General features: G+C 41.4%; 1 protein-coding gene across 3 annotated transcripts in view; it reads left to right on the top strand.

Annotated features, from left to right (window-relative positions):
- Positions 1–13625, top strand: part of TLL2 (tolloid like 2) — a 145282-nt gene that overhangs the window by 72450 nt on the left and 59207 nt on the right. For all 3 annotated transcript variants that reach the window (XM_006061180.4, XM_006061179.4, XR_003106211.3), the window contains exons 4-5: positions 10219–10374; positions 12033–12150. In XM_006061180.4, the coding sequence (XP_006061242.3) occupies positions 10219–10374; positions 12033–12150 (274 nt within the window). The remainder of the gene's footprint in view (positions 1–10218; positions 10375–12032; positions 12151–13625) is intronic.

The raw sequence follows: 13625 nt of genomic DNA, 5'->3' as shown, positions 1-13625 counted from the left end.
AAATTCTGCCTCTGGCTGGGTTGTACACGGTATTCACATTGTGATGAGCGATCTTCTTGGGTGTTTTAGGGAGGATGACAGCGCTGCCCCACCCATGCCCCATGCCCCTGCAGCTGGCTACATCCACAGTCTGCAGCCCCTCAGATAACCCTGGTGTGTTTGAAGAGGAAAACATCAAGGTTAGGCCAATCCTTCCAGTCTGAATCCCTCCAGTATTACAACAGCAGACGAGTAAATCTTTAAGCATCCAGGGTGAGCTGGAGGAGGAAGGAGACCCCCAGGGTGAGCTGAGGATGGTCCCTTCTAGCTTGTTCCTCCAGCCCTCCCATTTGTCCCTCCAGGACACTGTCAGGCAACCAAACTGGGTACCTCTTGTTTTGTTTGAATTAAAGATAAGACAAGTTGTGTCAATCTCAGGTTCCTCTTTAATCACAACCGGCGCCCCCTTCTGCCACCCCCCAGAAAAAGAGACCGCCCAAGGAGGATAAAGGATCTGAAGGGAGCCTCTGGTTGGCCGGCTGCAGCAGCACATTTATTTCCTGGCATTATGTGGCTCCCCTCAGCCTTGACGGCGGGGATTTGTGCTTCCAGCCTTGGGGAGTGCTGGGGGGCTTGGGGAACTACTCACTTGGCACCCCCCGGCAGACCCTTTGGTCTGAGAGCCTTCCTTCTCTGGAGATGAGAGCTCAGCATGCATTTGGGGGCTGATAATGGGATTAATGAAATGAAGTGTGTAACTGTTCCTCAGATGAAGCTGTGACTATTTTGATAGAGGCTGATTTCCAGAACCATATTCATAAAACAGAAGGGACTTTTCCCTTTCTGTAGCAGTCCCTTAAGGGCTTTGGTCTGAACAACCTGATTCGGTTGTCCCAGAGAATAGGGATCCCTCAAACTTGGGCACAGAGCATCCAGACCCCTGAATGTCTCTCGGGTCAGCGTATCTGGGTGTAAACTGAACCTGACTTTGGACATTCCTTTTAGCCTATCCCCGAATGCAGACATGGTGGTGGTGATTGCAGCTCGTGCTGAGCTCTTACTGTGGCGGGCGTTTTTTGTTCACCGCCTGGCTCCACGCCCATGACACCACCACACAGCAGGCAGGAGGGCTCAGGGGACAGTGGCTTGGCTAAAGCAACACAGGTAGTGAATGGCAGCATTTATCTTCAGCCTGAGTGCCCCAGACCCCAGGCCTCTTGCTACTAATCTCTGGGCTACCTCATTGATTCTCAAGCTTCCTTTTGTGTCCGAATCACCTGGGGAGCTTGAAAAAGCACAGACATCTTGACAGTCCTCTAGGTTAATTGAGTCCCAGTCTCCCAATCTCAAGGCAGGGGTGCGGACACCAGAATTTTTAAAAAGCTTCTTGATCAAACCATTGTGCAGAAGAAGCCACAGTCTCTGCTCTCACCCAGCCTTTCAGAATCACCGCAGGCAAGGTGTGAGTTTGCCCATCACCGGTGAGGTGAGGGTTATACAGATGGCTGGACCATCAGGGTGTTAACTTCCAGTGTGGGAGGGACCGGCTGACTAATAGAAAACCTGCAGTTCCTCGGGTGAGAAGTCTGGGTCAGGCCTGGTTCTGTTTATGACGTGGCTGTGCCTTCAGCTGGAAACGGAACATTGAATAGCTGGAGCTGCTCTGCTTTTTCAGAGAGAAGAGGGTACACTCCCAGAGCCAGGGAATTTAAATGGACTTTATCCCCCAGCCCACCCTACCCCCAGCGTGTTAAATCCTTTCAGACACCCCTGTGCTCCTCTTCAAATGCAGGACTCTTGGACCATAATAAATAATTACATCCTTCTATTTGGACTCCAATTCCAGATAGTAGTAATCCAAGAAAATCCAATAATGACAGTTGCATTAAGATCCTTCTTCCAGGCTAAGCAGAACATCTGTTTAGACATATTTTTAATCGGCAAATGCTTCCTGTGTTGAGTCCTCAGCAAATTAAATTTCTCACTGGACCGAGAGGGAAGCTGTCATTCAATAACCCATCTCTGGAAATTACACTCCAGCCTCTTTCCAGGTGCACTTAAGATTTTCCCATGCTGACTCGGCTGCACACAGGCCCTTATAACACCAGGTCACAAGTATGGATAAGCGCAGCTTCTCTGAGAAACATCGGATTCCTTAGTGTTAGTCCCTCAAACAGAGAAGTATTTTTGCCCATTCTCCAAGGGGGAGTTGGCGGCAGAGGAAAATTAAAAGACTTGTTGAAAACCATATGGGAAGTGAATAACAAACTTCCACTAGCTACATCACTGCCTGTGATTACTTAAGACAGGATGATTCTCAGGATTTAAACATTAAGGACTTCAGGGCTGCCAACATTTTGGAGAGGTTTCCGCCGCAGAATTGTTTGGCCTGTTGGTTGTTTATTTTTAGAATAACTCATCCATTCTTTAATTAATTAATTGAAAACCTAAAAGCACCCCATGCTTACCACCAGCCAGACACTGTGCTGGGTGTGAATAGAGTGGTAAATGAGCCAGCCACAGTCCCTGCCCCCATGGACTTCCAGTCTACTGGGGCAACTCACATTTGAAGCTTTCCCAATGGCTCAGCGGGAAAGAATCAGCCTGAAATGCAGGAGACGTGGGTCTGATCCCTGGGTCTGGAAGATCTCCTGGAGGAGGAAAGAGCCATCACTCCAGTATTCTTGCTGGGAAAATCCCATTGACAGAGGAGCCTGGTGGGCTGTAGTCCACAGGGTTGCAAAGAGTCCGACACTACTGAGCACATATGCATTTGGAATCTGGATGCAATCTGTAGTCCTGGGCTGGGATAGCAAGTTAAAATATCTGTAGAGGCCAAGCAGGTAATGTCAATGGGTGAAGTGGCTGGAGGGAACCGTGTGAAGGTGGGAGATAGATTCTAGCAACCAGGAAAACATGTGCCTTGACTGTGAGGAGCAGATGCTACTTAACTGCTGTGGCTTGAAGATGGGCCACTGTTGCCACATCTTTCCATTTTTGAAGAAAAACTAGAAAATTGGGATTTCTATGTGAAAGTCCTTGATTTTTAAAAGTTGGCTTCTCAAGTGAGATTTAAGAAAAAACAAAACAAAGTGTGATCCAAAAGCATGCAGGCCAAACAAAACACATCTGTGGGTTGGGTTTATCCCAAGAGCTGCAAGTGTGTGACTCCCGATCTAGAAATTCTAGCAGTAAAACAATTATGTTCAGGCTGAAAAATATGTTACACGCCAACTTTCTGATTCTAGTGACTGAACTGGCATGGACCTCTTTTACAAACGGAGAACTACTAGGAAAAAAATAAAATCTTTCCCTTCCCCCAAATTAAAAATACAGAGTTACACTCAGAGAAAAGAAAGGGAAATTGTCATGATCAGGAAGGAATAGCTATTTGCTTTTAATGATGGATGCCTAAAGCTAACTACACTTAGATACGGAGGGCTGATGGTATATAATTACAGTACTAAGACAGTGTTATATTAGCAAAGGGATAAGCAATGGAACAGGATAGAGAATGCAGCAATAAACCCAACTGCTGTATGACCCAGAAGTTCCGCTCTTCAGTATTTATTACAGAGAAATAAAAATCTTCATGCAAATACCTGCACATTAATGTTCATAACAGCTTTCTTTGTAAGAGCTGGAAACAACTCATGTGTCCTTCAATCAGTGAATGATTAAACAAACCGTGGTGCTTACATACCATGAAGTACTACTGCTGCTGCTGCTAAGTCGCTTCAGTCGTGTCCGACTCTGTGCGACCCCATAGATGGCAGCCCACCAGGCTCCCCCGTCCCTGGGATTCTCCAGGCAAGAACACTGGAGTGAGTTGCCATTTCCTTCTCCAATGCATGAAGGTGAAAAGTGAAAGTGAAGTCGCTCAGGGGGGTCTGAGTCTGAGCGACCCCATGGACTGCAGCCTACCAGGCTCCTCTGTCCATGGGATTTTCCAGGCAAGAGTACTGGAGTGGGGTGCCATACTCAGCAATAAAAAGGAACTATTGATACATGCAACAGCTTGAATGAATCTCCAGGGAATGGCGCTAAGTGAGAAAAGCCAATTCCCAAAGGTTATACACTGTAGGATTCCATTTAAATAATATTCTTCAAATGAAAACATTTTTGAAATGGAGAACAGATTAGTGGTTGAGAGTTTAGGAGTGGGTTGGGAGGGAGGGGGAAGGAAGTTGGGTGTGATTGTAAAATGGCAACATGAGGGATCCTTATGGTGATGGCACTATTTAGTATCATGAATGTGATGGTGGATACACAGACCTGTACACATAATAAATTGTGTAGAACTGTACACACACACACATGAGTATATATAATGCTGGGGAAGTCTGAATGAGATCCCCTGAGTAGATGTTCATATCCCAGTTGTGATGTTGTACTATAGTTTTATAAAATGTTGGGGGAAACCGTCAAGGGTACACAATCTGTCTGTATTATTTCTTGCAACTGCATGTGGATCTATAACTATTTCCAAAAAATTTCAATTTACAAAAACTATTTCATATACTTCCTGGTAAAGAACCTCCTGGCAATGCAGGAGACGTAAGAGATGTGGGTTCAATCCCTGGGTCAGGAAGATTCCCTGGAGGCAGGCATGGCAACCCATTCCAGTATTCTTGCCTGGAGAATCCCATGGACAGAGGAGCCTGGTGGGCTACAGTCCATAGGGTAACAAAGAATTGGACATGACTGGAGTGACTTAGCACACATTTCATATACAACAAAAAGAATATTGAACCTCAGTATTATGACCATTGCAAAGCTTGTTTTATTGTTTGTGGTGGGAAATGTATTGCTCACAGAAAACACCTGTTAAATGACTCATTTAAAGCAAAAAACATAATTACACAAAAAGATTGAAAGTAAGTGATGAAGGAAAACTATACAAGGCAAACTCTAATCAAAATAAAACTAACAGCAATATTAGTATCAGTCAAAATAATCTTTATTATGGATTAACATTATTACATTACCCTCTTTATTAGATAAAGAGGGTATTTATTGATAAAAGATACAGTTTAGCTGGAACATTTAACAATCCTTACCTTGTATTACTTAGCCAACATAGCCTTGAAAAATATAAAGCAAAAATTAAAAATAAAGATGACATTCACAATCTTAGTTCTCAAGGTTGTTTAAAGCACTTTTCTTGATAGCAGATATACCAAGAGGTCAAAAATTTTTGTAAGGAAAATATTTGAACAACATATGTAGCACCCTTCAACCATCAGTTTTGGAAATTGATGCACTTTATTTCAAGGATATATGAAACATTTATAAAAAGCGATCACGTTGTTGTTCAGTCATTCAGTCGTGTCCGACTCTTTGCAACCCCATGGACTGCAGCACGCCAGGCTTCCCTGTCCATTACCAACTCTCGGAGCTTGCTCAAACTCTTGTCCATTGAGTCAGTGATGCCATACAACTATCTCATCCTTCTCCTTCTGCCCTCAATCTTTCCCAGCATCAGTCTTTTCCAATGAGTCAGTTCTTTGCATCAGGTGGCCAAAGTATTGGATCTTCAGCTTTAACATCTGTCCTTCAAATGGATATTTAGGATTGATTTCCTTTAGGATTGACTGCTTTGATCTCCTCGCAGTCCAAGGGACCCTCAAGAGTTTTCTCCAACACCACAGTTCAAAAGCATTTGGCATTCAGCCTTCTTTATGGTTCAACTCTCACATTCATACATGACTACTGGAAAAACCATAGCTTTGACTATATGGACATTTGTTGGTAAAGTAATGTCTCTGCTTTTTAATATGCTGTCTAGGTTTATCATAGCTTTTCTTCCAAGAAGCAAGCATCTTTTAATTTCATGGCAGTCACCATCTGCAGTGATTTTGGAGCCCAAGAAAATAAAGTCTGTCACTGTTTCCATAAAGCAAGGCTCAAGACACCAAAGAATTGATACGTTGAAGCACAGGCCAGCATCCATGGCCAGAAGGCCAAATCTAGCCTGCCATCTGTTTTTGGAAATACAGCGTTATTGGAACACAGCCATACCCACTCATTTACATAGTGTCTATGGCTGATTTCACACTACAGTAGCAGAGTTAGGTAGTTGCAACAGAGAATGTATTAACCTCAAAATGTAAAAATATTTACTATATGGCTTTTTACAGAAAAAGTTTACTGACCCCTGCCTTGGAGAATAAGTCCTTGGAACGCAAAGCGATGTTGGAGATCAATAACACACTCACACACACAGAGACAAATATTTTAGATATTAAAAATCACACCTCTAAATAATTCAAGAACCAAAGAAGAAAGTCCAAATGGAACTTACAAAATGTATCAAGGTCTAACATTGAAATGTACATGTCAGACTTCCCTGGTGGTCCAGTGGTTTAGACTTCACCCTCCAATGCAGGGGGTGCAGATTTGATCCCTGGTCAGGGGGTTAAGATACCACATACATCTTGGCCAAAAAAAAACAAAACATAAAACAGAAGCAATAGTGTAACAAATTTAATGAAAAAAAAATTTTTTAAAGAAATGTACATGTCAAAAGACGGGATGTAGATAAAAAGGAACTCAGTGAAATTTCAGTGTTAAAATGGTAATATTAGAATATAAGAACAATGAAAATTAATGCGCCAAACATTTAACTCAAGAAGCTGGAAAGGCAAGGCCAATTGATTTTTTATATGTTGCCAAAACAGTCCCATGGAGGGAAAACTAGTCTTTTCACCAAATGGTGCTAGTACAACCAGATATTGCACACAAAAGAATGAAATTAGACCCCTACCTCACACTATATACAAAAATTGATTTAAAATGTTTGGAGATCTAAATACAAGAGATTAAACTATAGACATCTAAAAGAAAATATGGATGTGAATTCTTATGAGGTTGGATTATGCTGCACCTTGGAATATCATGACCTCGATGTCTCGTGGCTCCAGACTACTGCAATAAAGTGAGTTGCACACATTTTTTGGTTTCCTTCTGTGTATAAAAGTTATGTCTATACTATACTGTAGTCCATTAAGTTTGCAGAAGCATTACATTTGAAAAAAATTTTACATAATTTTAAAATACTGCTAAAAAATGCTAACCATTGTCTGACAACTCAGGGTTACCACAAACCTTCCATTTGTAAAAAACACTCAATAAAGTGAAGCACAATTAAACAAGGTATGTTTGTAATTTATTATGTATGACACAAAAAGCAACAGAAGAAAAAAATGAATAAATTGGACTGCATCAAAGTTAAAAACTTCTGTGCTTCAAAGGATACTATCATAAAAATGAGAAGACAACCTCAAAATAGGAAAATATTCGAATTTATCTGATAAGGATATGGTCTCCAGAATATACAAAGAGTAACTATAATGCAACAATAAAAAGACAACCCAGTTGAGAAATGGACAAAGGATTTGAATAGACATTTCTCCAAAGAAGATATGTTGTTGTTAGTTGGTAAGTCATGTTTGACTTTTTTGACCCCATGGACTGTAGCCTGCCAGGCTCCTCTGTCCATGGGATTTCCCAGGCAAGAATACTAAAGTGGGTTACCGTTTCCTTTTCCAGGGGATCTTCCCAACCTAGGGATCGAACACGAGTCTCCTGCATTAGAAAGCGGATTCTTTACCACTAAGCCACCAGGGAAGACCCCCAGAGAGGATATACAAATAACTAACAAGCACACAAAGATATATTCAACATCATTAGTCATTCAGTTCAGTTCAGTTCAGTTCAGTCACTCAGTCCTGTCCGACTCTTTGCGACCCCATGAATCGCAGCACGCCAGGCCTCCCTGTCCATCACCAACTCCTGGAGTTCACCCAGACTCACGTCCATCGAGTCAGTGATGCCATCCAGCCATCTCATCCTCTGTCGTCCCCTTCTCCTCCTGCCCCCAATCCCTCCCAGCATCAGAGTCTTTTCCAATGAGTCAACTCTTCGCATGAGGTGGCCAAAGTACTGGAGTTTCAGCTTTAGCATCATTCCCTTCAAAGAAATCCCAGGGCTACTCTCCTTCAGAATGAACTGGTTGGATCTCCTTGCAGTCCAAGGGACTCTCAAGAGTCTTCTCCAACACCACAGTTCAACAGCATCAATTCTTCAGTGCTCAGCCTTCTTCACAGTCCAACTCTCACATCCATACACGACCACTGGAAAAACCATAGCCTTGACTAGACGGACCTTTGTTGGCAAAGTAATGTCTCTGCTTTTCAATATGCTGTCTAGTCATTAGGGAAATGTAAATCAGAACCACAGTGAGATGCCACTGCACAGCCTTAGGATAGCTATAATAAAAAAAGATTGATGTTGACAAGGATATGGAGATACTGGGACCCTGATACTTTGCTGGTGGAAATATAGTGCAGTTCCTTTGGAAAACAGTCTGGTGGTTCTCTAAAAGGTTAAACATAGAGTTATTATGCGCATTGGGATGCTTCCACTCTTTGGCATATACCCAAAAGAACTGAAAAATATATGTCCACACCAAAATGTGTACATTAATGTTCAGACCAGCATTATTCATAATAGCCAAAAAAGTGGAAACAACCCAGATATCCACCAACTAAAGGACAGGTAAACAAAATGTTGTGTACCTACACAGCGGATTATTATTTAGCCATAAAATGTAGTGAAGTGCTAACACATGCTACAACACAAATGAGCCTTGAAAACATGCTAAGTGAAAAAGGCTAGACACAAAAAGCCACATATTGCATGATTCTATTTATATGAAATGTCTAGAGTAGGCAAATCCATAGAAACAGAAAGTAGATTACTGGTTGCCAAGGGCTGGAGGGATTGACTGATAATGGATACAGGGTTTCTTTTGGAGGTGATGAAAATGTGGAATTCTATAGAGGTGGTGGTTGCACAAGTTTGTGAATATACAAAACCAGTAAACTGTACACTTTAAAGTGGTGGCTATTATGATGTGTGAACTGTATCTCAATTTTTTTTTTTAAAGAGAGAAAAGAAGCTAGAAAGGAAACATCAGAATAAAATAAGTGAAAATAGAAGGATGTAAATAAAATTAATGAAATAATGAAAACGAAAAGAATAAACAAAACCAAATCTAATTTTTATGGGAAAAAATATAACAACGAAAGAGAAAATGCCCCAAAGTGAGCTTAGTGAGTATAAGCAAGTAGATTGAAAACAAAACCTTAAACTGTCTGAATGATGAATGAAACGAATGTGGATTCAATTATTCAGTTGTCTCAAGGTTAAGCGAGTCTACCCACCCATCTATCTCTACTGTTCCTAGGGATCATAACTTGAACTCAGAGCCTTAAATAGAGTCCCCGTTTCTTTCCCATAGTCTTCCCTCAAAGGTCCAGATGTACAGACAGATCCAGAAGAGCTGGGGGATTCTACGGGGCTCTGCATTTTACAGGGGTTTATCTTGCAAATAATTTATTTTCCCAGCGTCACAGACTGGTTCACTTTGTCACACTGGCCAAATTATTTCCAATATTTGCAGCATTGACAATATTTGGTCAAGAGAGGGGACCGATGCAGCTTGTTCTCCCCAATGTCTGTGGCTTTGAGAAGAGAGTACATCCCCAACTTGGCTCCACTTTAAAGGGCTGTGAGTTGTCCTAGACACTTAATTCTGTGGCTCACAGGCTGCCCTTGAGTCCCATGGGGCTTCTTTCAAGACCTCCTACAAGCCAGACCCACTTCCATCCTAGGCTTGGGATACTTACTACACTTACTCTTAAAAAAATAATAATAATATTTTTTTTTCTTTTTGGCTGTGCTAGGTCTTCACTGCTGTGTGGGCTTTTCTTGGGCTTTTCTCTAGTTGACGCAAGTGGGGTCTACTCTTCATTGCAGTGCACGGGCTTCTCATTGCAGTGGCTTCTCTCTTGTTGTGGAGCATGCGCTCTAGGGCATGTGGGCTTCAGTGGTTGCAGCACATGGGCTCAGTAGTTTGCAGCTCCCTAGCTCTAGAGCACAGGTTCAACAGGCACATGGGTTTACCTGCTCCAAGGCACATGGCATCTTCCTGGATCAGGGATCGAACCAGTCCGTGTCTCCTGCACTGGCAGGTGAATTCTTTACCAATGAGCCCCAGGAAGCCCTACACTTTGTCTTGCTCCACTCAGGTTTAAAACCCTGAACAGATCCAATATCCCCTTTAGAATACATGTTCTGAATTTCTCCTTTTGTGGATTCATGGGTGATATAATCTTCACTATATGCCCAGGAGGAATTAAAAGCAAAGTAAATGGCAGCCCAACTCTCTTGCAGATGGAAAGGAGAACGCCCTGCTTCCACAGAGCCCTGGGACCTTGCATGCTGGAGCTGAGACCTTCTCTCCCCGGGTCCGAAGAGCCACAACCTCAAGGACAGAGAGGATATGGCCAGGAGGGGTCATCCCGTACGTCATTGGCGGGAACTTCACTGGTCAGTAGCTGCAGATGAGGCTTGCTTGGGGCTGGGGGCTTTGTCTTCCCTGGTGGGCAAAGTCTTCCCTGCAAGGACTCAGATGGGATGGAACAGATGCTGGGGTCATAGCAGTCACCGTGCTTCAGGCTTCCTCATGACCAGCGGGTCTCATGCACTCAGCCTGGGGAAACTGCAGTCTCATTTGGGGCTATGTCCTCAGAGGCGGTCATCTGGTCCCTGAGGCATTATCCCAGAGCCTCCAGTAAGATGCCACTCTGCCCCTCAAGGAGTCCCCAGTTCTAATAAGAGAGAGAAAGAGATGTGTGTTCTTAAAGAACTAAAATGTAGGAATTGTCATCAGCTACTAACTTTTGTTCCTTGGTATCTTTTTTGTTTTCTTTTTTTTGACCTTGCCATGCGGCTCATGGGGTCTTAGTTCCCTGACCAGGGATCAAATCCATATCCAGTGCCGTGAATGCTCAGAGTCTTAACCATTGGACTGTCAGGGAAGTCCCTGTTTCTTGGCATCTTAACCATGTTCTTTCAGATCTAGTGTGCTTATTTTGCCAAAGATTTATATAACTTTCATCAAAAATTAACTAATTTTATAGAGAAAACTTTCTTTACAAAGAGATTTTTTATTCTGTAATTAGTAGGATTGCTGTTTTGGTGAATCACTGTTCTATAAACAATTTTAATTTAAAGTGTCAAGATGGCTCCCCCAAAATGGACAGCTAAGTTACTCTTTATTCTGTATATATGTTTTAGGGGGGCAATGAAATGACACTACACCCACATCTTCTAGATCATCATGGGATCCTTCCAGTGGTTTGTTGGTTTTCTGCAACAAAGTCATTCCAGAATTCGGATCCCATCCGCAACCTTCCTGTGTACTTCCCAAACGACTCTTTTTTTCTAGATCTTTCTCATTCCTTCTACCAAAATCAAAATACAGTTGTCTTATTTATTTCAGACTGATAGATTTTGAAAAGAATACTTATTGACTGGATGAAACTATCAGCCTAGAGTTTGCAACTACTTTATTCTTGCTCCCAATTTACTTGTTGCTTTATTTTCAATGCCTAATCGAGGAAATATGAAGACAAGTTCGGAGGAAGTATGAAATTCATCTGTTCTCAAAGGCCTTGTAGAACATTAGACTCAAGGATCCCCCAGCAAACACTGAATCCTGATGCAAAAACATCATGAGTGTACCTACAAATAGAATTTTTAGAGCATGTGGGAATATACTCTCCTATAGGTAGAAAGTAAAACGAAAGGGTGGAATGCAGTGCTGGTGATTTACTTGAAAGGCCAGAAATTTCCAAATTGAATAACCTAAGTAACATTTTTTTAAAGTTTAGGAAAGTACTTTCAATGCAAAGGAAAAGTTGGGAGGCTGGGGACATTTGAAAATCTATTTTTACCCTCTCTTCCAATTCAAAAACTCCTATTCTCTAAGTTTTGGTTATTTGGGAAAGTTATATTGTATTCTTAGCCAGGGAAATCTTTAGTCCTAGTTCATTTTAATTCCGGGTCACTGAAATAAGCTTTTTTTTTTTTTTTTTTTTTTTATCATTGGAACAAGCTTTGTTAATGAACCAGCATGCTCTAGAACATCTAAGGAAGCTATGGACCCTTCAGTGAGTTGATGGGCACCTGTCCTGTTGTTTCAGGAAGCCAGAGGGCCATTTTTAAGCAGGCCATGAGACACTGGGAGAAGCACACCTGCGTGACCTTTATCGAGAGGACAGATGAAGAGAGCTTCATTGTGTTCAGTTACAGAACGTGTGGGTAAGTCAAAGTGAGTTCACCTCAATGGAGATTGAGGCAGACAAGTCAGATGGCCCAGGAGCCTTGAATTTTTTCTCTAAAACAATATGTGTTCTAATATGCTGTAATATATAGGAGTCCAGAATTTGTTAGAAACTCTTCTTGCCCTCAACGAACTCACAGTCCAGGGACAAAGTAGGTAGGTCAAGAGGAAGACTCCAGAATGACAAGGTGTCTGTATTTCCTGTCATGGGAGCAAGCTGAAGGAACTGGGAATGTTTCATACAGAGAAGTGATTCTGAACCAACTTGGGGCCGGTGATCCCACTGAGAATCTGATGGAGCTATGGGCTCCCTCTGGATGGATGTACATTTATGCAAAATTCTTCATGTAATTTTGTGAGCTCCATGGGCTTACAGACTTCCTCCAGAAAACATAATAAATAATAAGATGATTGGATTATAACTAAACTTATCTGTTATGCCAATAAATATAACTGTGGTGTATTTTCCTGAAAGGAAAACGTTCTCATATTAGTTCAAAATCTTAAACCCAACTACATGCTATATATGTGAGAGGACTACTGAAGAAAATGATCCAGAAATGTTTAAAAGTAAAAGGTAAGAAGGCATACAGGCAAATACTAACAAAAATAAAGCTGAGATCACAATTCTAGTTGTAGACAACACTTTTTTGTTGTTTCTTCAATTCATTTTTAAAGTCAGAAAGTGCCAAAAAAAAAAAAAAAAGTGAGACACTTTATAATGAGAAAGAGTACAAGCTACGGTGAGAATATAACAGTCATAAATCTTTATGTACAAAATAGCATAGCATTAAGAGTCGTAAAACAAGCCCCGAGGGTTTCAAGGGGAAATCAACAGAAATACCAACTGCAGAAGATTTTATTTCATTGCTGTCAACCCAAGTAGATCAATGTCAAGTTAACCAAAAAATAAGTAGAGATTTGTAGAGGACTGGAAAAAATGTAATTAATAGAGTTGAACCTGTGGGTCCACCAAATTCTATAACCTGTAACACATTTTAAAAATGCCTCTTAAACATTTATAGACATGGTTCATTTATTAAGTATTAAGAACACCTCAATGTATTCTAAAAGTCCAAAATAAAATATTCTCTGATTGTAAAGCAATGAAACTGGACATAATAACAACAACAAAAATAGAATAAATACTCCTGCATTACCTGTTAAGACCTCCCCTCCCCCCCTCTTTTTTTACAACTCTTAGATTTTAAAGAAATCAGGATTAAAATGACAAGACATCTAGATAGCAAAAGCCCCACAGTTCAAAATTGAAGAGATCTGGGTAAAGCTATGTCCAGAAAAAAACCCATAGCCTCAGATATCCACAAATCTGAGAATTAAGAATGACAGTGAAATATTCAATTTGAAGAAGTTAGCAAAACAAATGAATACATAAAACCCTCTACCACAACAAAATAAACCTCATGAGAGCAAGAAAATGGACAAGGTAACA

This window comes from Bubalus bubalis, chromosome 23 (assembly GCF_019923935.1).
Source record: "Bubalus bubalis isolate 160015118507 breed Murrah chromosome 23, NDDB_SH_1, whole genome shotgun sequence".
Lineage (NCBI taxonomy): Eukaryota > Metazoa > Chordata > Mammalia > Artiodactyla > Bovidae > Bubalus > Bubalus bubalis.
This window is presented reverse-complemented; position numbering and strand designations above follow the sequence as displayed.